Source organism: Danio rerio, chromosome 5, assembly GCF_049306965.1.
Source record: "Danio rerio strain Tuebingen ecotype United States chromosome 5, GRCz12tu, whole genome shotgun sequence".
Taxonomy (NCBI): Eukaryota; Metazoa; Chordata; class Actinopteri; order Cypriniformes; family Danionidae; genus Danio; species Danio rerio.
The window spans coordinates 21,128,732-21,153,746 of record NC_133180.1 but is presented as its reverse complement, the minus strand read 5'-3'; the positions used below and the strand labels follow the sequence as shown (position 1 = coordinate 21,153,746).

Here is a 25,015-nt window from a genome sequence, read left to right as displayed (position 1 = left end):
AAAATCTCTCCATAATTGTGGTTTCAATTATTTTAAAAAGGTAGTTTGAACAAGCAGCAAGTGTTTTGAGTGTAGAGGGCTTCATAATATGTAACTCACTAAATAGGTCTACAAAAATGCTCCATCACTCCTGTTAGGATATCTTCAAACAGGAATAAATAGTCGACTTAAAATTTTGGAAATTTCTGCTCTGTAAACAAACACAGAGCTATCACAGAACTTTCATTGACAATCTCTAGTCCTTAATCCTGACCTTAAAGCTAACCATTACCTAATTCTAACCTAAACCTTAATATGGCCAACATGTCCTCACTTTATGTCCTTGGCATTCATTCTGAAGGACTCAAAAACACACAGATACCCTCACACCTATATTCATGGGGACTTATAAGTAATGATTTTTATACAAAATCAGATATTTTAGCCCCCAATCTCAACCTTAATCCTAAATCCAACACTCATAGAAAACTGTTTACATTTTCAAAATACTTAATTCTGAGATTTATAAGCCAATTTCTACTCGGGGACCAAAAAAATGTCCCCACAAGGTCAAAATATTCTAGTATTGCTATACGTGTGGGGACATCTGGTCCACACAACATGATGAATACACAAATACACACACACATATACATTCTGGATAATATTTAAGTAACTATCTTGTGCAAGTCACAGTGGAAGTGAAACTTCTTACATTCATACAAATAATTCCAAGTCTTTTGTATTAAATGATTTATTTAATATTTATGACATTAATTTAGCTAACAAAAACTGGATTATTACACGACTTTTCTCATCATCTAGCAAAACATTCACCAGTCAACTACACATATAAAGAACGTGCATATACTACAGAATCTAATATGAACATTCTACAGTATAAAATAAAATAGTTACAAAAATAAAAAGCAGAATGTATACGCCGACAATCTTCTTCTGCTTTTCTCCGTGCTCATCTTGCTGGCTATTTGTTTCTTAATAGATACAATTCAAAGTGTGTAACTTCTAAAGAAAAGCCAAATTCTTTCCGGGCACATGTGAAAGCATGTATTTTCAGTATATTTGCAATGATAGCATGTTATATTCAGACCGTGACAATCTTCAACATCACTCTGTTAGAGTAAATTATATAGCACTAGCAGAACCACAGACAGGAATAGAACATATTCAGCAAGAGTTTTCTACCAAGCCTCACTAATGCCTGAGCGCCTTACAGAAACTATACAGTATTTCAACACTCAAATGATCCAATAAAAAATAAAGGTATAGTACACCCAAAAATAAATATTCCGTCATCATTTACTCAACTTGTGCTTCAGTTGAACACACAACAAGATACAGTGCTCAGCATATGCAAGTACACACTTTAAAATGTTTTTTAATTCATATTTTTAATAGGAAGCTATACTGTATTATATTTGCGTATATACATTAGATTAGTCAGTACTAAAGCCAAATCTAGAGCTAATCTAACAAAAAAACATATGACAATGCTACAAAAACTAGTACAGCCAAATTTATGTAATAGAAAATTATTAATACAAATTTAAAACAAAGCAAAAACATTGAAAATTTTAGTTGAAATTTTGTAGATGGTAATTTTTTTTGTTTTTTTGCAATATATGCTTAAATTTTGTTTCATCATCTTTCAATTTCTAAACATGTTTGGTGACTAAAATATTATTTTAATAAATATATATGTTTAATAAATCTGTACTGTTTAAATTTACTAAATAAATTGCCTATATTCACTGAGAAATGGATACAAATATTCATTTTTAAAATGAGGTGCACTCGATTATGCGGAGCACTGTATACTGGAAAAAACAGCAATTGACTTAAATAGTATTTATCTTCATAGATGTTGATGGCTACTTTTATCTAATACTCTACAGATTTTCCTGTTTCATGTTTAACAGAAAAAAGAAATGAAAAGTACAGAACCACTTGAGTGCATGTTAATAGTAAGAAAGTGTTTATTTTGGGGTGAACTATCCCTTTAAATAGACAAAAATAAAAAAAGATCAAGGATGAAAATAGGTTAAGCATGTGATTAAAAGCCGGTTTAAGGATTATAGCGAAGCCCAAAAATACCAATTGCCATTTTAAATCATTATACTTTGATTTAAATGCTCATTATGCTTCAAACTAAAAGGTTTTACCCATATGACAAGTTCCTAATCATTTAAAATAACAAAACTTATAATCTCTCTCACAACATACATTATAATAAGACCGTGCTTGGATAAATACATGTTACACTGAATATTTTAACATATCAAAACAGGTCATCTCATGTCTCTGCCAAGCTTAACACTGATCACCCAACTTTAAAATGGCAGTTCAAAGCCAGGCCTTTCATCATTCATCTTTGTTAAGTGTGCACCATCACCAACTCAACAAAACCACAGTGTTAGACAGTAAACATTTCTGTCACCCATCAGTAAATTCTTGGTCCTTTAAGGAAAATAAAGCTCCTCTAAAGAGGGCCTTCGGTATCAGGAAGAAAGCTGTTCAAAGTCAGGTCATCTCCATCAGGATCTCCATCCTCAGCATTTGGGATCAAGGCTCCATTACTTTTAGGATGTCGTCTTGGTTTTGGAACTGGGTGATCGGTGTCATTCATTAGAGCAGAAATACACACCATCTCGGTCTCCTGGAGAAGATGCGCCTTGTGCCTGTATCTGTACGCCGAGAGCTTTGTAGCCAAGCAGATGGTGCTGATGATGAAGATGGTGGTTAGAGCGGCCATTGAGGCAATGGCGATGAGACAGCGGCTTACAAGGCCGTTTTGTTTAGAAATAGCAGTGGGACATGAGTGGGTTGTCACAGTGCTTGACTTTCTAGTGGTCGTAGAGACATGGGATGAAGACTTATCAGTGGTTGTAGGCTTTTCTGTTACCTTAATAGGCACCGATGTCGGAGAAAATGTGGGTGCAGAGCTTCCTGCTTGCGCAATGTGCCCAGTGCTGTTATTTGTTGTGGGAGGTTGGGTGTGCAAACTAATCTCCTTCTCTGCCGGTGGGTGGACAGTCAGGTTCCCGGTTCCTGCAGAGGTATTTTGCTGGGTGTGGTGGTAATCTGTAACCGTTGAGACGTTTGATTTGGGCGTTACATTAACGGTCTGCACTGGAGTTTTGATTGTGATGGTCATGTTTTTCTCAGCTTCGGCTACGGTTGATGGGCTCTGCATTTCTGTGTTGTTTTTCGAGGTTATGTTGGGATTGATTTCTCTTTCCATCCTAAGAGATCTTGAGGTGACCGTACTGCTTAAAGTCAGCAGCAAAACAAGAACTGATAAACAACCAAGTTTGTAAGCCACCATCGCCGCCATCTGTACAAAAAACAGAGAGATTGTAGTAGAGAAAAGTGTTCATGCTACACAACATGTGACTTTTTTATTTATTAACCATTATGTGTACAGTTTGGATATTTATTAGAGATCAAACGAAAATGTGAGCAGAAACTTAAGTTCAGTAATAGTAAAACAATATGTTGATCATTCAGTGGAAGTACATTCAGCTACGTCGAGGTTGTGTTCATACCATGTGGTTGGACAGTTGGTGTGAAATACTTCCTTTTAGATGACAAAACGTAGTCACTGTAGTCTGTTTAAAATATCTTACAATTGCTTAAAGTTGTATCATCTACAAAATTTCAATCTTTCACAATGTCCTTTTTACATTTGCAGCCTTGAAGCAGTTAATGGATATCAAAAATGTCCACACCATATAAACCAAACCTGTATTAGACATGATATTATTGAAAACAAGAACTACATACCGTCCACTTCTGTCGCTGGCTGGGTGTCGTTTAGGAGTTCGTTTGAAATGTCTCTCACATGTACAACGCAATGTCACAAAACCTACTCGATGCAAAAAAAAATAAAAGCAAATACAGGAAGTCAAACCCTCATGAAGCGTCAGGCTAAGGCTGAGGTTCTGTCACTGTGACGCAAACAGGAATGAGCAAGAGAGAGACTTAAATATCATATCTTAGTTCCCTAAAACAGTCAACTAGAACTTGTAACTATGCAATTTTAAAGGGGCAGTTCACCCAAACATGAAAATTCTGTCATCGTTTGCTCACCCTTTACTTGTTCTAAACCGGTTTGATTTTCTTTCTTCTGTTAAACTCAAAATATCATATTATATTGTGAAAAAAGCAAGAAACCTGTGACTATTGGCTTCCAAAGTATTTGTTTTTCCACTGTAAGCAACAAATGAACAGCTTTGAGTGACAATTTTCATAATGGGGATAAAGTATCAATTTGATTTCATTAAATCTATAGATCACCTCAAAAAAAAAAAAAAAATTATCATCAATACCTCACCCTTTACTGTTTTTATCTACTGTTAAAAACTAAAAATGGTGGAAACCAGTAACCATTGACCTCCATATTAAGAAAAGACAAACGCTATGGAAGTCAACAGTTACAGGTTTTGAGCATTCTTCAGAATATCTTCTTTCATGTTCAAATAAATAAAGAATTTTTGTTTATGACCAATTAGAGTCATGAAACCCCCCTCTTTCAGTTCAAGTCTACCTAAGAATTTGCTCAGAGATGAGCGTGGAGCTCTGAGAGCAGAAGGAGGAGTGGGCGTGGCCAGCAGAGCAGGGGAGAAACAAGGGAGCAAACAACTGTTGTCAGTTGGCTCACAAAATGAGACAAACTGTGAGGAGAGCCATTATTTTATAGTTTATAAAGTTAAAATGCAAAGAAATAAACAGTAATTTAATGTCCTGCTACATTTGTTATTTGTAAAACACATACCCACAGTTTGTTGTATCATTATAAAGATAACCATGTAAACACTATAAATGAGGAGGACTTCTCTCCTCCTCCATCCACAGGTCTGAATGCAGACACGGTGGATAGCAGTGCAGCCGGGCTCTTGCCCTGTCTATTCCAACCATTATCCCTGCCGGTAATCTGGAGGATTTTAAACATGCGCGAACACTGCAGCACTGCTATAGGTGATGTGTCTGAATGGTAACAAACTCAACTAAGGAAAGACGAAGTCCGTCATTCTACAATTCTCGTACAACTCAACAAAAATGCTTGCTGCCAACCAACAGCTTTGCTGTATCTGCTCTGACAGAATGGCAGGGAAAAACATGCACCAAACCAAGTGTATCATATAAACAAACACATATTGTTACATTCCTTCATGAATTGCTAAATACTGCTTGCTGTGCGTGGACACAGTCTCAATTGGGTCTCAGAGCCTGGCAGGTCTGCCTTGCCTTTGGAAAACGCATGCTCTCATGAATAATTAAGAAACAGAGTCTTCCCATAGGATAAGAAAACTGCGCTATGAATAATAATGAGAAACCGATGCGTTATCACTCCACTAGCAGATTCGCGATATGTCACCAATTTTTATCCTGCCCCAAAAATGATTTTAAACTCGAAAGATGAAATGAGCTGACAAAAGATCAAAATTATCCAGTTTCTCCACAATTAGAGCTGACAGCTGCTAACGTTGTCCTAACTGATGCTCAACACTCAAAAAAGTACTCCAGGGTGTCTTGAACCTTTAAGGATGAGTAATTAGCGAGTAAATCTTCATTTGTTTTGGTGAACTGTCTCTTTAATAGTTGGGGAGCAAAAACGAGAGAGACAAGTGCCAATAGTTCAGTTTATTTTTTATTTTCCTGGTAATCAGTAAGACTCTTTATAACTGAAGCAGATGAATGAACAAAAGTGGAACAGTTATGCACAAAACTCCTTCCTTTTCCATTGTATCAACGAAAGCTTTAAATGCTCTCAGTATGCATCATGATGAGGGAAATGGGTTCTTTAAAATCAGCAAATTCCAAAATGGGACAAACACCTTCCTATAGGCAAAGAAAAAAGGAAAACTAAAACAAAAGACGGCATATTTACAACGAATCAAAATAAATCCAGCCTTATTCCTGCATTATCTTTTCAACCTACAAAAAACCCTTGTCACTTCATTCGCTCCTCTGAAAGCACACACTCGAGGCCTCCTGAGGCCAAGGATCCATCACACGTCCTAAAGATGATCCAGCTTGGCACATCTGTACCCATAAATACAACCCCTACATAGTCAAACCCTTCACTTTAAAACTGCACCAAAAACAATTGAAAGAGAGACAGAGAGAGAGAGAGAGAGAGAGAGAGAGAGAATGAGAGGTATTGAGTTTTTGCTGTCGATGAAGCCTTCCCTGCTTTTCTTTCTTAAATATTTTGTCTTGTTTTAGTCAAAATATCTACAAATTCTTAAATCTAGAAGCATTTCTAGACAAGTAAAAATACCAAAAGCTAAAATTTTGGAACATACCTTGGAATTTTTTTGTTGTTGCTCTGAGCTTATATTAGGATGAGAAACTAAAGACATTTTAGAGGTATGCGGTGAGACCTGTAGGTTTCTGGATTCATTTAAAAAAAAGTGCAGATGTGTCAATGAATTAGTAAGGGGAAAAAGTGACTCATTTGTTGCTAGCAAGTGTTTGAGGCTGTAAGAAAAGCACATATTGGCTTTAAACTAAAACAGCTTTACAATATTTGGTCAATTAATATCTTTTAAAAAATACAGTTTGTTTTGTCAGATATAATATCTCATACCATGATGAGTTTTTCCTTAAAACAAGCTAAATAATCTGCAGATGAGGTAAGCAAAATCATCTTATTTCAGACCAAATTTAAGATTATTTTAGCCACCCCCACTGGCAAAGATGTCACTTTTTTAAAAGTTAAAACTCACTTATTATTTCCAAAAACAAATCAATATTTTAACTTGTCAAGAAAACACTTCATGTTTTGTTTTCTGAAATAAGTAAAAATGAATTAAGTTTTTCCTTAAAACAAGCTAAATAATCTGCCGTTGAACAAATGAATCTCATTTCAGAACAAAAACAAGATTATCTGTTAGCCCCACTGGCAAGATTATTTTGCTTTTTTAAAAGTTAAAATTCACATAATTTTGATTTATTATTTTTGAAAACAAATCAACATTTTTATGGTCAAATTACACTTCATGTTTTTTTTTTTTTTAATAAATCAAAATAAAGTGAGTTTTTCATTAAGACGAGCTAAATAATCTGCCGTTGAACAAATTAATTTAAATTTAGAACAAAGACGAGATTATTTTAGCTATTCCTACTGGAAAGACTTAGCTTTTTTTTTTTTTTTTTTAAGTTAAAAACTCATTTAATTTCGACTAACTGTATCATATCTGAAATCAAATCAACATTTACATTGTCAAGAAAGGCTTCATGTTTTCAAATAAAACAAGTCAAAATGAAATGAGTTTTTCCTTAAAACAAGCTAAATAAATTAATGCCGTTAAATTAATTTTATTTTTAGACCTAAACCTGATTATTTTAGCTACCCCCCACTGGCAAGATTATTTCACTTTTTAAAAGTTAAAACTTAATTCATTTTGACTTATTATTTCTGAAAACAAATCAACAGTTTAACTTGTCCAGAAAAGGCTTCATGTTTTTTTTTTGTTTTTAATAAGTCAATATGAAGTGAGTTTTTCCTTAAAATAAGCTAAATAATCTGCTGTTGAACAAAATCCTATTTTTAGACCAACAAGATTATTTTGCTTTATTTAAAGTCAAAACTAATTTAATTTTGACTTGTTACTTCTGAAAACAAATCAACATTTTAACTAGTTAAAGAATTGCTTCGAGTTTTAAGAATAGTTCGATACTTAAATTATAAACAAGACACAAACTCCAAGTGAGAGACACATTTTTTGCAGTACTGCTTCACACAAACATCTAGGTCATCTGAGTGTTTTAGAAAGCTGCTTTATAGACTTTAAGCAAGGGAGGAGAGAAGGTGCTTTTCAAATCCTGTGAAAGAGGCGCTGGGCCAGTGACGCAAACAGAAACGAGACAAGTAGAAGCGTCGAACATGAAAACCACAAAATGAGAACGTTCTGATGAAAGGATGTAGCCAAAGCAATCTGATCAACAGAATCACAGTTTCCTCTCTTCTTGGCAAGAACAATAACACAACCAAACAAAACAATAAAAAAGCCAGGCTTCTTCACCTCAAACGCATGGCACTCAGCTGTATAAGCATCAACATGAGCTCCGCTTGAGAGAATTGGTTCTGCTTGGCTAGGAGAGCACGGTAGACATAAAAAGGCCTATTAGGAAGGAAGTCGATCATCGTGACTCACTACTTTGCTTTTAGTCATGGTCTATGATGCAAATGTTTGCATGTTTGGATGTTGAAGACGGCACAAGATTTTGGAGGAATGGGTGAGAAAGCAAAGTAAACAGCATTTTTAGATCTGAAAGACATCTGACTGGAACAAAGTCAGAGTAAAAGCGCCATCAAGCTGGAAAAAGCTACTATTTTAGAATATACATGGGCTTTTTTTTTGTTACTCTGAGCTTATGAGAAACTAAAAACATTTTAGAGGTATGTGGTGAGACCTGAAGGTTTCTGGATTCATTCAAGAAACAGAAGAAAAGTGCAGATGTGTCAATATGGATTAGTAGGGGAAAAGCTGACTCTTTTTTTTGCCAGCAAGTGTCTGAGGCTGTAGGAAAAGCACACATTGGCTTTAAACTAGAATTACTTTAAATTATTTGGCCTATTAATATCTTTAAATGTGGGTTCATGCACAGTGAGACATTTGTATGATTTTCCAGTACAGTTTTGTAAACGTTTTCGACTCTACATGTTTGCCGGCTTGATTAAAATCTTTATTTTTATTCTCTAGAAAGACAGCTATAACATTTGAAAACAAAATCCAGTGATTTCCCCTCCTTGCATATTGCTTTGTCCCTTATCAGTACAACATAAAAAAGCTGGTCAAATACTGTCAGGGAGGTGGCAAAATCCTCTATAAATTTGGCAACTCAGAAGGGCGAGAGGGAAACTGCAATACTGATGGGCTACTTCAAACTTTGAGCTCATCAAGTTCATATAACTGCGAAACGTTTTGGTCACAATTTTTTAATAAGAAAACAAGCTTAAGACTGTTCAAGGATACCAGATAAAACACAAGGTTTGCGGAAAGATTTGGAGTAAGAAGCGAAACGGGTGAACTTTTGGAGCGAAACGGAAGGCGTTTCTAGTTTTCCAAATGGCTCTGAGGTGGAAAAGGGGATTTGCGAAAGGAATTGGTGATTTTTTGGAATGTTGTTTGGAGTCTTTGCGAGGCAGGTTTCAGACGGAACGCTGTCATGGTGATTGGCAGTGACGGGTCCCGCCCACCTGGCCAATGGAAAATCCTGAAGAGAAGGGGGAGGGGTCTGCAGGGTCCTTTAGATGTCCATTTTAGACAACTGCTCCTCCAGCTTGCCGATTCTCTTTTCCTGACTGCTGACCAGCTCTCGGAGAGATTTGATTTCTTTCAAAACCTCCTCCAGCTTAGCTTCGCTTTTCTGTTGAGAAATGGGAAAAACAATGAAAAGATAAATGTTTAATGCAATCGTCTCTGAAAGAAGAGAGAGAGAGAGAGAGAGAGAGAGAGAGAGAGAGAAAATATATATATATATATATATATATATATATATATATATATATATATATATATATATATATATATATATATATATATATATATATATTATTATTAACAACCAGGTTATATTTAGTCATTCCATTCCATTTGATCCAACAGTAGACGTACACACAGACCTAATATCATTATTGTTGTTTTACCATATGCACAATAATAATAGACTACTCATATTAACTTTTGTATAACATCTAAAGAATCGTGAGAAAAATCACGATCTCGATTTTAAGCAAAAAAAAAAAAGAAAATCGTGATTTTAGCCTAATTACAACCACCTAGTTCTCCCAATTCTGTTCTTTAAAATCATTTAAAATCTCATTAAAATATTAAAAATTGAAAGGACTGGAAATGCAAACTAGATTGGATGGCGAATTTAAATTTTGGTTTATTTAACCCATCAAACATTTTTTATTTAAAGGGAAAAATTAATGATGCACATGTTTGTATTGGCTGATTAATTCTAAAGTTTAAAGTCAAATCAAATAAACCATTAGTCAATAAACTCTGAATTATTTCTGCAACTTGATTCACTGAAACTGGGAATGTGGTAGTTTTTCCACAGAAAAAGAAAAATAATAAATTTTATTGAAAAAAAGTTATAGAATAATCTATTTACTTTGTTTTCTGCAGTTGAAGTTTAAAATTAAACCCGGGTGTTCACAATATTTGCAATTTACTTTTATACTCAAGCTCAAAAAAATTCCTATAAATTCCCTGTATCAGCCAGAAATTTCACATGGCTACTGTTATTGAACAGAATTGTGTCCACAGTGTGTTCAAACCACAGGCCCCGCCCACGGACACACATCCACCCTCTCACAGGTGAAATAATCTGCCTATTAGTTAGCTCCTCCCCTTGAGTGGGCTTTTTACATTGACAATTGTCAAGACAAAACTCATACTTAATGAAATCAGCTAATCCAAAGACTCTGTTTTATTATTTACTATTTAGTTTTAGCCATTTTAGTATTTATTTGGCAAGGCAATACTTCCAATTTTCACCTTGAAGTTTTTCTAAGTTTAATGGTTTTATGTACAATTTAGATTTTATTTTAGCTTTCTTTCAATGCACAAACCTTTTTTTAGTTAGCGATCGCAATGCTACATGTGCAAATAATTAAGTCTCAGAATTGTAGGGAAGTGTAAAGGTGTGATTATAACAGTGGAGTGTGTTCAGGGCAGTGCTCTGACTCCAGGCAGTGATTACAGCATGAGCTGCTTTAATGGGCAAACACATGTGCGGCTGCTGCTGTCATGTGGTTGGGTTGGGTCTGCTGTACAACATCCTCAAAACTTTCAAAACAGCATTTATGAGCCAAAAAGAGAAGCTGGCCTTCAACAATACAACAATTTATCTGATTGGGAGTCAAAACTGCAACTGAAACAGTGTAAATCTGTGTTCATTATGCACTACTGGTCAAAACGTTAGAGATAAGTACGTTTTTACAAAAGCCTATTATAAAAGCCTATTCTGATCATTAAGACAGCAATAATTCGACTGAAAACTGTGAAATATTATTACAGTAATTTTGTTTTAAAACAGAAGTATAAAATTTAATGCATTCCTCATAAAAGGCTGAATTTTCACCATTATTACATGATATTTTAGAAATCAGTTATAAAGAATTATAGGCACTTGATCATTAATAAAACTTAAAAATGTTAAACTTTTTTTCCTGCTTAATAGTTTTGTGAAAACTTTAATTCTAATATTAACTCTAAAATAACATGCCCTCAAAAAACTCATTCTAATTATAGTAAATGGTTTCTTGAGCAGCAGATTGCACCATATTGGAATGATTTCTGAAGAATCAGGTGACACTGAAAACTAAGAAAAGCATAAACGCATTTAAATCATGGGAAGTATTTAAATGTTAAACTATATTCAACAAGAAACAATATACAATTTTAATTGTAATCTTTCACAGCCATATAGTTTAACCTGTACTTCTGATGTTTTTTTTTTTTTTTAAACATTACAAAAACTTGTCATATTTTATTTTAAGGTGTCCTTGTTACAGTCTACCTATTCATTTAACTATGGAAAAACAGTAATTGATCACATGCACTTATGGTTATAGAATGTGGTTTAGGTTTAGTGTAAGTAGAATATACAGTAATTATATATAATTAATTGTAATTACTACACATGCAACAAAAGTTACCCGAAAATCTTACTGATCCCAAACTGAGACTGGTGGATTACAATTATGAAGACATATCATGCAGACAATGGAGATTGTGTAGAACTTGGTAATAAAAGAATACAGTTTGCAGAAAAAGTGCAACCCAGGCTCATTATGGATGTGTACTCCTGTAAACATTTCTGGGGAGTAGGAAATACGTCCCAGGAGGTACATTTTTTTGCGGTTTTTGTGAATCCACATGCTGCTGTGTACACGTTGAGATCTCAAATTCCTTATGCGAGTGCTATTCGCACCTGATGTTCATGTGTAAATCCACCAGAGGCCGCTGTCGACTGACTGACTTACTGTCCGACCGAGCAATCGATCCCTCCACTCACCCCCTTTCCTAAACCCAACCAACAGTGTTTTCAAAAGCAGCAATTGACCGGATCACCCCTACCCTAAACCAAGGTTAAAATTATTTTAAATTTTTCATTTGTTTTAGTTTTTATTTCGTTTTGACTTTTTGTTTTCAATTTCAGTCAGTTTTAATTTGTTTTAGGAGGTAGATTTACTGGGTTTTTATTAGTTTCTATATTTTGAAATTGCTTTGTTTTAGTTAAGTTTTTTATTAATTTTAGGTTTAGTTTTTTCTAAATAAGGATATTTGTTAAGTGCAGGTTTGAAAATCATCAGAATAAATATTGAATAATAAAATCATAACCAAAGATAAAATTTTTACAGATTTATTCAGAGGACACATGACCACTACCATCTGCTACTAATATCTACCCATCCTTAAAATCAAATACAACAGCCCACAAGATAGCAGCCCTAAGAAAAATATGTGTGCAAGGCTGCTTCTTTGGTTGGACACACAGTAGTGATAAGAAGTTCAGATCTTTAACGCAAACCAGATTTTTTGTGACAATCCTCCTATGTTTGAACTAAACATACATGATATGTAGTCAGCAATCATAATTTCAGTCAGAATAACCAAATTGTTTTATTTCGAGTCAGATGGGGTATCAGGCCTGTTAAATAGTAAGTAGTTTGTAGATCAGAGTGCTTACGCTTACGCTAATCGATTCAAATGATTCAGTTCAATTTGGCGAACTAGTTCAACTGGTTTACTTAGAAGATCCGGCTCAAAGAATGATTCGTTCGAGATCAGGATCATTAATACAGAAGTAGAACCCAGTATTGGGCACAAATGTGTTAAATGAATACTTTTAAGTCTCTGCTCGTGTCATATTTAATGCTGTCGCCGTGCTGCTGTCATGTTCACTTGTATTGTCGCGGGAAAAACAGCGAGAACTGACTAGAGGAGAACCAGATGATCTGGCCAATGTCAGCAAGTTTACAGACTGTGAGGTGCCGTACAGGTCAAACACCTGCAGAGCGAAGTAAATAGATCTACTTCTAAAAGGCTAACAGTATGTATTAAATTCATTTAGAATAGAGATTCAGAGATGATACTGAAGGACTTTTTTTTGCTAATATTTTAGTTTGTTTCAGTTTTTTATGTACACAATACAGTTTCAGTTAGTTCTAGTTTTCTACTTCAGTTAACAAAAATGATTTTCAATTTTAGTTTTCGTTTTTTACATTCGTTTTTTATAACTGTAATAACTTTGCCGTAACATCAACGGACAGTGTTTTTAAAAAGCAATCAAAAGAAAAGGAATAGCTGCCTGATTTTTCCCCACGTTTTCTGATTTTACCACATTTTTACCCTGTTTTTTACTTGTTTCTTTTAGTTTTTGTCTTTTGCTTTACTTGTTTTCTGGAACCATTCTCTGCCGAACTCTAACCCTGTCATCGCAGTCAACTTTGCTCTGTATCTCAAGTCCACAACGTACGTTGAAAGTCACTGGGCAAACTGATAACAGCGGAAAAGCCGTCCATATGGAGGTAAGCTGTCAGCTGGTAGCGTGAAAACAAACAGAAGCTGTCAGCGATGCCATACTGTCCCATAGCGTTTGTTTGAAAGAAGAAATGCAGCTATGCGTACCTCTGCCTACAAAATTTCTGCTCTCCAGAAATGTATACGGGGGTACATATTCACAATGAGCCAGTGTTGAAAAAGTGCATATAAAAAGACTAGTAATACTGAACTCACAATAGATGGTGTGGAGGTGGCAGTCTTGTGGGCAGGAGTGGTGTTCTCCGTGTTCTTGCTCATCTTGTTGTCTAGGATGTTCTTCTTGACTACTTTGAGGTCGCGGTTCTTCCCTGGGATGTATCCGTGCTTCAGGGATATCAGGACCGGGTCTCCATTCTTCCCTTCAAACCATTCCTCAGCCTCCAGAGGGGCATCAGGACCTGCCGTGTCTGGGTAAAGATCATCCTGGAACAAGTCCGACTGATGCAAGAAAGAACGGAATTAGTTGAGAAGATTTAGAGGATCATGCAAGATACACAGATGCAGATGTCGAGTACAAACATCAAAACAATAAAAGTGTAATACTTGTTAGATTTAGATCATGCTTTTTTTCTCTATGTTAGGAAAATGATAACAATTTTTTACCATGCGTTACCACAAAAATTTTACTGGGTGTAACAATAGCACTCCAAAATACTTTGTCAGGCATATTTAGAATAAGACCCACTTAATAACATATAAAAACATATATAGATTAACCAAAAAATGTCACCTAAAAATAATAATGAGTGTAAGCAAAATTAATATTTAAAATGTTGATTCCACGTGGACTTCAACTACGCTTTAAGATCAAATATTATGATGTGAGACCTGCGGTGGAGGAGTAGCACTGAATAAACCAAACCCAGTGTAAACCAACCAGACCGAGTTTCAAAATGGTCTGGTTGACTAATCGAACAGATCTTGAATGATGCCAGTAAACAAAAGCCAAAAGTAAGAGGATGTTGTGGCTGTGAATACACAGACCAACCCTCGGGGCTGCTGTACTCAAGATAAATGATAAAACCAATCAAAAGGCTCACTTTTCTTGGCACGGTCATGATGATAGGCTCACACTTTCTCTCATGCAGTTTGTAAAACCTGAGAACACAACACACACACACACACAAGCATACAAGTCTATTAGAACAAGCAGATGTTAGTTTAGGAATCATTCGGCAGGTTAAGACACAATGGAAACATAGAGAAAAAACAACAATGTATAAAAATATCACACCAAACTATCCTGCATGAGTGTTGGAGAACCCTAAAACTGAATCTCTAATCATGCAACATTCTCTTAAATCAAGGATTCAGGAGGCCTTAGTCAATCAGGTGTATTGCTGCCCTCTATTGGGTAGTCTACACAGACAAAACTCACGACAGCTTTATTGACCAAGAGCGAGCCACGCAGATGTCATATGACGAACATGTAAAGCAAGCTTTTTTTTCAACTGCGTCATGTTTAAGGATGTGAAAACGTTACACTAATGTCACTACAATAACAGACTAGAGTTAATTGAAAATGCCAGCATTTTTTAAAGCAGTCTCTGCCAAAATAAATAAATTGTTTGGTTGATTATGATAAATGTTGGTTGTAAATATGGCAGCTTATGATTCATCCAATCAGAAGACCACTTATTGTGTGGCGTATGCATCATAGGCTGTTTGTGACATCTGAAACCTCAGACTATCTTGCCTTTTATAACTTTACATTGAAAATGTAATGTGTATTTGCAACGCTCAGCATAGAGTAAAGCCCATTTTAAAAATTAATATTTTGAGAAATTTCCTTTTCTCAGTGAATATAGACAATGCATCTTGGTGCATTTAAACAAAACAGATTTATTAAACAGATATATTTATTAAAATAATAGTTTAGTCACCAAACATGTATAGAAATTGAAAGATAATACAATTAAATATAAGCAAAATATTGCAAAAAAAAAAAAACTTTCAACAAAATTAAATTTTTTCCACTTCTCTTGATTATTCATCTTTTTAAAATGTGTATTTAATATCTTTCTATAACATAAATATGGGTGTACTAGTTTTAGGACCATTATTGTATTTTAAGTTTGATTAGATTAGCTCCAGATTTGGCTTCAGTACTGACTAATCTAATGTATTTGGACAAATATAATATTGTATCGCTTCCTATCAAAAATATGAATTTAAAATGTAGATTTATGAGGGGTGTAGTCATATATGCTGAGCACTGCATATAGCGCATTTACCATGTATGCTCATACACCCAAAGCGCTACACAATCATGAGTGGTCATCCACTTGTTCCAAACAAGTTTAGGTTTCTATCTTCTGTTAAACACAAAGTATTTTGACGAACACTGGGAAAAAGCAGCCATTGAAATCCATAATATCTTTTTTTTCCCTACTATGGATGTCAATGGCTGCTTTTTCTTTTGAAAATTCCTCAGTATATCTTGTTATTAATTAAAAAAAAAATGATTCCATAAGTTTAAAACCACTTGAGTTTGAGGAAATTGTTTGAAGGAAGGAAAGTTTTGGGATGAGCTAATTTCATGAGTTGTTTGTAGGAAATTTTTGTGATGAACCATGCCTTTAAATGAAAACAGAACATATAAAAAGAATGAAAAAACTGAGCATGCTAATTTCATTAAGAAACATCCAGGTCATTTCACCCTAAATAATTTTTAAAAAGATATAACTTTTTTTTTTCGTTTCAGTTGGTCATTGTCATTAATATTAGAAGGAGAGGTGAATTGGTGTACACGTCATTCCAGAAATGTCCTTAGCCCAACAACAAAAAACAAAACCTATATTTTACGTTCCCTCGCTAGTATTCAGAAAAGATTGTAGAAGTAAATATATTATTTATAAACACAGAAATTACAGTGCCAGTATTTATAAACAAGTTTATTTATAAATGGCAAGCCTAAAAAATTTATTCATTTATATATTTAATATCTTTCGGCAGGAATCAAAATATGCCACAGCCATATCACCCTGCAGCCCAAGACTGGTTACTCAATGAAGCTAAGCAGGGCTGAGCTTGGTCAGTACCTGAACGGGAGACCTATTGGGAAAGCTAGGTTGCTGTTGGAAGTGGTGTTAGAGAGGTCAGCAGGGGGTGCTCAACCTGCGGTCTGTGTGACTCCTAATGCCCCAGTAAAAAGTGAAGGGGACACTATACACTTAGTAGGTGCTGTCTTTGGAATGAGACGTTAAACAGAGGTACTGACTCTCTGTGGTCATTATAAATCCCATGGTACTTCTTGTAAAAGAGTAGGGTGTAACCCCGGTGTCCAGGCCAAATTCCCTCTATCGGCCCTTACGATCATAGCCTCCCAATCATCCCCATCCACTGAATTGGCTCTATCACTGTCTCTCCATTCCACCAATAGCTGGTGTGTGGTGAGCACACTGGCTATGTTGTCCTGTGGCTGCCATAGCATCATCCAAGTGGATACTGCACACTGGTGGTGGTTTGGAGACACCCCTCCCCCATTACATTACATTACTAAAATACACATTATAGTGTAAAAGCATGTTTATTACTACGAAAACCAAAACAACCAAACAAAATTAGATTTTAATTAAATGCATCACATCACATAAGGTACTGTACACATACACTACCATCCTATCTAGTATTGTGAAAAGGCAAAGCTGAAATCTTTGGTTAAAGCGCCACCCGGCGGTCAGAAGCTGCGGGCGCACTTAATACTGTTGTGGCGACAGCAAGCACGGCAGCAGAGGCAACATATTGAAGTGGTGACATCTGTACAGTCCATAAACCGCAGCACATTTCACATGATAAATAAACATGACTTGTATCTTAGTAAGTACAGTACATCAATAAAACTAATTGAAATTCTTTTTATAAAGATAGTTTTAAGCTGAATTCTGATTCTAGACATGTTTCTCATACGTGCATAAATACATATTGTGTAGTAATCAAAGTTACCTTGCGATCTCGCACTTGTTGACATCCAGACCTCTCTTAGGCATGTACCCCATGCCCCTCTGAGGCTCCTTAGTGGTAAAGGTGTTGAGGTAATGGACAAACGGAGCTTCATCTGTGATCTCAAAGTAACGAATACTGCTGTCACCCTGTTAGAGAAGAGAAAAAAACAGAGTCAGAGACTAAACAACTAATCCTACTACCACAACACACTGTCTGAAATAAAAATATTCAAGTTTAACAGTTTGGGGTCAGTCTGATATTTTAATGGGCTTACAAGAATAGTCTTTTATGCTCACCAATGATGCATTTAATAAGCTCAATAATACAGCACAATCTTAATATTGTAAATTATTAAGATATAAAATAACCGTTTTCAATTTTAATGTTTTAATCACTTAATTATTTATTTATTTCCTTTATTTAGCCAGGAGATCACATTGAGACAGTACTGTCTCTTCTTCCAGTGAGACCTGGTCAAGATGGCAGGCAGCACATAAAATTTCATATAAAAATCACAAACAATACCACAAAATTAATGACTTTAGTCTTATGCTGTGTTCACACCAGACGCGGAACGAGCGCATAAATCACACTATTCGTGTGTAAATTGCTGCGTGAACATTTGAGTTTACTCACTTCATTCGCACGTCTAGCCCCGCTTCATTCGCGCATCAAATTCACTTCAGAACAGACGCAGATTCGTGTGATGGGCAGGGCTTCTGTCTGTCCCGTGACTCTAGCTTCATAGCTAAAGGGCTAACTTGGATTTTATGAAGAAAATAACAGTGTTTATGAAGGATGATAAACAGCGTCGATACTTTTAGGGTCGTGTCTGAGTCCACTACATCCTTTCAGAGGTGCATCCAGCTCTTTAAGCTCATAAACTCCTCCAGAAACTGGACCTGGCTGATGGAGGTTTTCAGCGGTGCTTCTGACAGAGCCCAGCCCAGTTTGATGAACTTCTTGTCGGTATCTGCTGGGGAATTTCCCCTGAGACACTGACAACAGGCGATACGTCACAATCACGACTCCACAAGAGCAAGCTCCTGATTGGTTAACACGGCGCGAATGTCCGCTGAAGTTCAGATTTTCGAACTCGAGTGATTCACGTGAAACGCGCATTAAGCACGTCAAACGCGCAAAACACTCAACTCGCGCCACGCCATTCGTGCAATTCACGTCATTTGCGCCGCAGGATGTCTATTCGCGCGTTTGCATTGACTTAACATGTGAATCACTCGCGCTTGACGCGCGTTCCGCGTTAGGTGTGAACGCAGCATTAAAGGTCCCGTGAAAGGCTTTGAAAGCAAATTTTCTATTCAATGTTTGACAATCTCAACAGAAAAATTAGGAAAGCCCTTTAAAGATGGAATTACCTCAAGGGTCATAATCCAATAGAACTAGTTACTATAAGCTACTATAGTAACTAAATGCAGTAGTATATAGTAACTATAAACAACTATTTTTTTCTTTTCAGCAGGTTATGGATATGGTGATTCTTATGGTTTAATAAAAACAAATAGATTTTTGGAAATCACCAGGCGACCCCCCTTCATTATCCCGCGACCCCTCGGGGGTCCCGACCCCCACTTTGAGAACCACTGGTCTACAGAACAAACCACTGTTATACAATAACTTGCCTAATTACCCTTACCTGCCTAGTTAACATAATTAACCTAGTTAAGCCTTTAAATGTCACTTTAAGCTGTATAGAAGTGTCTTGAAAATTATCTAGTCAAATATTCGTTACTGTCATCAAGGCAAAGATAAAATAAATCAGTTATTAGAAGCGAGTTATTAAAATGACTATGTTTAGAAATGTGTTGAAAAAATCTGCTCTCCGTTAAACAGTAATCGGGGGGGGAAAAACAAACTAAAAGAGTTTAATGATTCGGACTTCAACTGTATATAAATTATCCTTGCCCAATTAAAGAAATCACACCTCAGTCAAAACTTTGGAATAGTAACTGTGTGTGTAGCGCTTACCTTTCCACACAGGTAGACCACATTAGTATCGGGATCATAGAAGGGCAGGAGGACTCCGTTACTGGTGTCCATCTCGTGGACAGCAACAGGCTCATCAATGTTCTCCTGAAACACAAATAGAGCAAACACATGATCAATTTAACAAGCCAATCTCAAAAACTGCACCTTCATTCAGAAAGCTTAATCGGAAAAAGAACAGACGCATTTTGGTGTGTATTAAGTCATGAGTAGCTGTTGAACAATTTAATTTAGTCTGCGGTTTCCATGGTAACTCACTGGGTCCCATAGGGCGAGTTGTCTCTCACTCATGCGGCTGAAGCCAGTGGTGAACACTTTGCCATCAGACAGGAAAATGGCTCTCATGGGTCTCGCTCCCTCATGGGCCTTGTCCTTCTCCTGTCAGAAACACACACAGACATGCATCAAAACAATGCTCACATTTACCAAAAACTGACTGTCCAAATCACTTTAGAGCACCTCAACTGAGAGAAACATGTCAGCTATTAGGAAGCTATTATACTGTATCAGGGTTTCTGCAGGCTTTTCAAGTCAATTTTAAGACCCTTTTGAAATAACTATGATTGAAATTTTAGACTTGTAGAGGGCTTAACATTAAGGTTTTTTTCTAATGGCCCGGTTACTTCTGTAAATAGTATTTGTATTAACAGAAGATCATGTAAAGCAGAGATGTCAAACTCAATTCCTGGAGGTCAGCAGCCCTGCACAGTTAAGTTCCAACTCCTTATTAAACACACCCGATTGAACTAATTGAGTGCTTTAGGCTTGTTTGAAATTACAGGCAACTGTGTTGGAGCAGGGTTGGAACTTAACTGTGCAGGGCTACAGCCCTCCAGGAATTGAGTTTGACATCCCTGATGTAAAGGGATGTGTTGCTTTAGTTGTCTTTTCCTGATTAGGGAATTTAAGTTGAAGAATTTTTTTCTAAAAATGTCTAACAGCTGTTGTGAATTGACTCTCTTTGTAATAAAAACCGTATGTATATTAAACATGTTTTAAATGGATTATTGGTGATTGGGTCTCAGCCCTATTGGGTAGCTTTACTTAGACACAGATAAATTAAGACTAGTCTAAAATTATTTAAGACCTACAAAATATTTTGGTAAATTTAAGACTAATTAATGGTCGAAAATTTTGTTTTTGCAATTTAAAACATTTAAGACCCCGCAGACATCCTGTATATTGACAGGACAGTTCAACTACACAAAATAGATCCATAAATTTGCAATGTTCTGATATTTTGTTATTCATGTTTTTATTTTTGTTATTTTTCTTTGTTTATTTAATAGTTTAAATTCCAGCTATTAAATTATGGAATAATGGAATCTTGATCTTTTTTTAACAACTTTTAACCTCCAAAAGATAAAAATAAAAACTGACTTTTAATAACATTCTTTACAGTTTGTCTGTTTGTTGTTGTATATTACAGTACAAAAACCTTGTAATAAAATGCCAGTATATGCTTTATTAATTTTACAGACTTATTTCTCTATATATTACTTATTATGCATTATATTATTTCAAACTACTAAAATGTCAATAAACTCACTTTGTTAAACTGTAATTTTTTTTTAAACATCAAAAGTCGACAAAGCAGAGATTAAGCTCCCATAATAAAATTCACACCCGTAAATAAACAGAAACCACTTGTGAAGCAGAAAAAACAGGAACTGTTAATTAACAGACATATTTTATAGTGTAGTGAAGTGGGATATTTGTCGTTTATGATAATATCAGGATTGTGAAAGGTTTTGGATGTTACACTGTGGCGTCCAAAAATTGCTTGAATGTCAGTTTGATTGACAAAAGGTTTGATTTTATTAAATTGTTAGGTCACACTTTATTTTGATGTCCGTTTGTTAAATTTAAGTTACACTGCATCTACATGCCAACTAATTCTCATTAGATTATCAGTAGACTGTTCGGTTGTGGTTAGGGTTAGAGTAAGTTGACATGTACTTGACAAGTTTCTTATAGTCAGTTAAATGTCTGTTGAAGGAGCAGAATCAGCAGATATTAAGCAGACAGTCTACTAATACTGGACAATCAGAATTGTTATTCTGTAACATCCTTTCTATAATATCTAATATCAAAAATCACTTGTTTGGTGAAGAAAAATAGTGATTTATAGGAGCATAGTGCTTTTCTAATAGCTGGAGGAGGTGAAAGATAAAAATTAAAAGAATAATACAACATGGCCATTGCTTTCTGGCTTTTTACCATACAAAGACATTTCAATACAAAAAAAGAAAAAAAAGAAAAACTGAATAAAAACTTAAGTAAATGTAATCATTTACTTAAACCTGAATCGTTCCAAACCAAGTTTAGTTTCTTTCTTCTGCTGAACATATAGGATAGGAAGATATTTTTGGAAACCTGTAACCATTGACTTCCATATTATTATAATTTTTTATATACTATGGAAGTTAGTGGTTACAGGTTTCCAGCTTTCTTCAAAATATAAATTCCTTTGTGCTCAACGGAGGAAAGAAACTCAAACAGGTTTGGAACAATTCAAGGGTGAGTAAATGATTACAGAATTTTCATGTTTGGGTGAACTATACCTTTAATGCAAGTTATCCCCATCCATTCTAAACTATGGAAGTTGTTTTATTTGAATACAATGTTATTGTGAGAAGGTGCAGCACAAATCTAAAAACGCTGCTCACTTAAATGCTCGTACTCTACTCAATCAGCTCAATCCGGGTAACGTCAGTGCCCTAAACTATATTATAATGGACTATTTCATATAGATCAAGATTCAGATGATGGAGAAGTTTATGATGGAGGAGTCTGATTAGGATGGTTGGTCATAATACAGTAAATCACATTATATGAGGGTGAGTAAGACAAAAAGCGACAAGTTAAATTTATTTATTTTTTTAAAGGAAGTAAACTTGGAACTTAATTTAATTTTTATAATTGTGCACATACAGTAGTTCTTTTACTTAACATCTTTAATCATTTTATAAAAAAAAATAAAACAAATGGATTCATATAGTACATGTACAGATACTAGAGATACTAAAATACGTCTTTAAACACAGTGAAATGTCAGAAATTTTTTTTAGAAAATCTCACTGATCAGCTCTCTTCAGTTAACCATAATATTTGCTACTGAAAAGCTGTATGAAAAATTGCTAGGATTTTGGTATTGCTAATTATTAAATTATTTCTTTTTAAGCCTGCACAATAGATTGTTTCAGCGTCAATATCGCAATGTGTGTATCCACATTAGTCAAATCTCAATACATGCAATGTTGATTCTGACGCAGTGGCGCAGTAGGTAGTGCTGTAGGTAGAAGGTTGCTGGTTGGAGTCTCGGCTGGGTCAGTTGGTATTTCTGTGTGGAGTTTGCATGTTCTCCCTGCGTTCCCCGTGGGTTTCCTCCTGATGCTCCCATTTCCCCCACAGTCCAAAGAGGTGGTACGTGTGAATTGGGTAGGCTAAATTGTCTGTAGTGTATTTGTGTGAATGAGTGTGTAAGGATGAGTTGCAGCTGGAAGGGCATCTGCTGCGTAAAACATGTGCTGGATAAGTTAGCGGTTCATTTCGCTGCGGCGACCCCAGAATAATAAAGGGACTAAGCCGACAAAAAAAAAAAAAAAAAACATTATTAGAATTTTCATCGTGTTTTTTTGTTTTTGTTTAAATGTATACATTCCTACAAATCTACAAACAAGATTATTTTTACTTACCCCACTAGTAGATAACATACTGTAGCTTGTTTTAAGGTAAAACTCCTAATGCCTAGTTCAGACTGTGTGATTTTATTCCCGATTTTGGCTCGCCGACAGGTTTTGAGAAATCGCCGACAAATGCCTGAAATCACAGGCAAATCGGTGCCCGTGCACGTGAGTGACAATCACAAACGCGATCTGAGAGAATCGCAGATGAGTCGCCGATGCCTGTGAGATATTTGACGTGCTAAATATCTGGAGCTGTCGGCGATTCAAATCATACCGTGTGAAATTTGTTCAGTGTTTTGACTGAAAATAACATCGGCGATCGCCTACAGATAGCGACCAAACGCCAGCCCAGATAGTCATGCAGTGTGAAAACGACTACTGTGAAAATCATGCAGTCTAAACTCGGCATAACTTTGACTTAATTCTTCTGAAGTTGAAATTAAAACAATATTTTGACTTGATCTAAGAATTGTTAGATATGGACTAGAAATGAGACAAGGTAATGTAAGAAAAGCATTTTTTTGGATTGCAATTATTTAATTTCTGTACCTGGATACTGTAAGGCTCCTCAGAAAACCATCAAATAGTGCTATTCAAGATATCGTGTGAAACTGTACATCATTTCACATTAAAAAATAGCGAAATATCAGAATTTTCCAATATTGTGTAAAGCAATATTTTACATTTTGTGATGGGCCTTTATAGCACACATGACATAAATGTAAGAATATTCTCACCGCGATGATTTCCTCCTTGCGCGGGTCGATGACGCGGATCTTCTTGTCCTTGCAGGCGGTGCAGATGAGGCTGCCGTTGCGGTTCCAGCAGATGCTGTAGATGATGTCCGGATGATGGTCCTCCAGAGTGATCATAGACTCCCCCGTCCCCACGTTCCAGATGATGATCATATTATCACAGCCTGAGTGGGAAAAAAAAATAAAATAATAAATCACCATGTCTGAAGTCTATGACACAGATACTGGAGCAGTCTTTTATCTATTTAGGCTGACTGATTCATTGATCAGAGCATCTGGATGAGTGCCGAAAAAGACCAATAATATATCATACTGAGATTTGCAAAAAATAATTTAAATATCTGTTTAATTGTATGTATGTATGTATATATATATATATATATATATATATATATATATATATATATATATATATATATATATATATATATATATATATATATACACTTTTTTTTTCTCAGAGTATTCTTGATTCTCTAAAGAGATTGCCTAAAGAGATGTTAAATCATTTACCGTACAGTCATTCTTTACTATATATATATATTTTTTTTTTTATATTCTATACTATATTTTGTATTCTCTGTCAAATTATATGCTAACCAAAACTGGCCTTTGAGGAGATATATTCTGCATACTAATAAGGCATTTTGCAGAAAGGGCTCTCATGGACAAGAAATATGCAGCAGAAACAATTAAAATAACATTTGTCTTTCGCTTCTGACTTCCTGTGTAACCATTTATAAAAACATATTGGAGCCTTAGAAGGTCTCTAAGCATGTGCATTTAACTGGTTCAGTTCTTCTGTGGAGAAAAGGGGAACTACAGACGGTGCAGAAAAGCGAACGAAGACAACCCGCCTTCTTCTTCTGTGAATATAAACTTGGTGTTTAGTCCTAAGAAACACTCAGAGAGCCTGATGTGTTTTCTTGGATAGCATTGTATAACCAATAGGACACATTTGGGTGACCCAGGGCCCTAATCGAATTATTCATTTGTACTTAATAAATTACTAATATTTTTTAATTCTATTTCTGCCTCCTGAGTTTGTATTGAA

The 25,015-nt window shown here is 35.5% G+C and overlaps 2 protein-coding genes across 2 annotated transcripts in view; both read right to left on the bottom strand.

The window, feature by feature from the left end:
• Window positions 1-1,952: 1,952 nt before the first annotated feature.
• selplg (selectin P ligand) lies at window positions 1,953-3,956 on the bottom strand. The gene is given in 2 exon segments (NM_001258229.1): window positions 1,953-3,334; window positions 3,784-3,956. A coding segment is annotated over 1 exon segment (855 nt). The 5' UTR covers window positions 3,784-3,956; the 3' UTR covers window positions 1,953-2,479.
• A 4,716-nt stretch (window positions 3,957-8,672) lies between these two features.
• coro1ca (coronin, actin binding protein, 1Ca) overlaps window positions 8,673-25,015 on the bottom strand; it is a 97,307-nt gene continuing 80,964 nt past the window's right edge. The window contains 7 exon segments of the mRNA NM_201295.1: window positions 8,673-9,378; window positions 13,764-14,006; window positions 14,609-14,666; window positions 17,514-17,659; window positions 19,500-19,604; window positions 19,776-19,895; window positions 23,944-24,125. Coding sequence (NP_958452.1) covers window positions 9,259-9,378; window positions 13,764-14,006; window positions 14,609-14,666; window positions 17,514-17,659; window positions 19,500-19,604; window positions 19,776-19,895; window positions 23,944-24,125 — 974 coding nt within the window. The 3' untranslated portion in view covers window positions 8,673-9,258.